This window comes from Penaeus monodon, chromosome 29, assembly GCF_015228065.2.
Source record: "Penaeus monodon isolate SGIC_2016 chromosome 29, NSTDA_Pmon_1, whole genome shotgun sequence".
NCBI classification, from domain to species: Eukaryota; Metazoa; Arthropoda; class Malacostraca; order Decapoda; family Penaeidae; genus Penaeus; species Penaeus monodon.
Window position 1 is genome coordinate 29,087,206 of NC_051414.1, and position 966 is coordinate 29,088,171.

General features: G+C 36.7%; 1 protein-coding gene across 1 annotated transcript in view; it reads right to left on the bottom strand.

Moving 5' to 3' along the window:
- Nucleotides 1-464: 464 nt before the first annotated feature.
- LOC119592117 (glutathione S-transferase Mu 1-like) overlaps nucleotides 465-966 on the bottom strand; it is a 14,650-nt gene continuing 14,148 nt past the window's right edge. Inside the window, exon 5 of the mRNA XM_037940937.1 lies at nucleotides 465-817. Coding sequence (XP_037796865.1) covers nucleotides 608-817 — 210 coding nt within the window. The 3' untranslated portion in view covers nucleotides 465-607. The remainder of the gene's footprint in view (nucleotides 818-966) is intronic.

The following is a 966-nucleotide window of genomic DNA, read 5'->3' on the forward strand; positions in this document are numbered from 1 at the left end:
AATTTTTGGCAATGAAAATGCATTATAGCAGAAAATTTCTTTATATCCACATATGGAGCAAGATTGATTTGTGCGTACAAAGTTTGACGCACAGATAGCAGCGGCGTTACGTGAATGCAAGTATTCACATCCTCCTAAAGATACATCTGCGGCATTCTCTTTTCTTGGTGTATCCTTAAGTATTATTATATCAGTGATCCGTGTATCTTCGTGTACTTCGGGCTATTTATAGTATTTTTTTTTAATAATTTTTCAAAGCGAACTTCTTGGTATGATTTTAATTTCTGTTCATCTGAGTACTCATTAGTATATCTATTTCAATTATTTTGCAGTTCCTGATCCATAGGTACATAATGTGAAGGTGAGAAAATGTTTCGTGAATACGATTTTTGCTGTTGTTTGAGGTGACAAGTATTCACAAGCATATATTTATCTAATAATTTTAGGTATAGTAAATCAACAACAATCATCTTATTTTTTACTTTTATAAAACATCACAAATAAAAAGTGTTCTTAATCCCAGTTTTTCATATTTTCTTTCTTTACTTTTCATATCTTCCTCCCCATTTCATATTTCTTCCTCTTCATAAACCAAGCCATCTACGTTTCATTTTCCCTCAGCGATCGTAAACTGAGCATACTTGTTGCAAATCGGCGTCCTGATGAAATCCGGGGACGCCATGTACTTCCTGATGGGCTCGAGATCTTCAAACCTCTTCTGGAAAGCCTGGAGGTTCTTGAGGCCGTCGAGGCACGTCCTGTCGAGGCACAGGTGTTGGTCGAAGATCTCGTAGGCCAGGAAGTCGATGTAGGTTAGCTGAAAGGAAAGGAAGCGAACGCAGTTTTAATGTTGGTTTGGTGATCTGTTTTTTTTTCTCTTTTTTCGTCTGTGGTTACAAGCTGGTTGATGGTATTACTGAAACTGAAATGTAGATGAATATAACACACAAACGTACATGTGTGCGT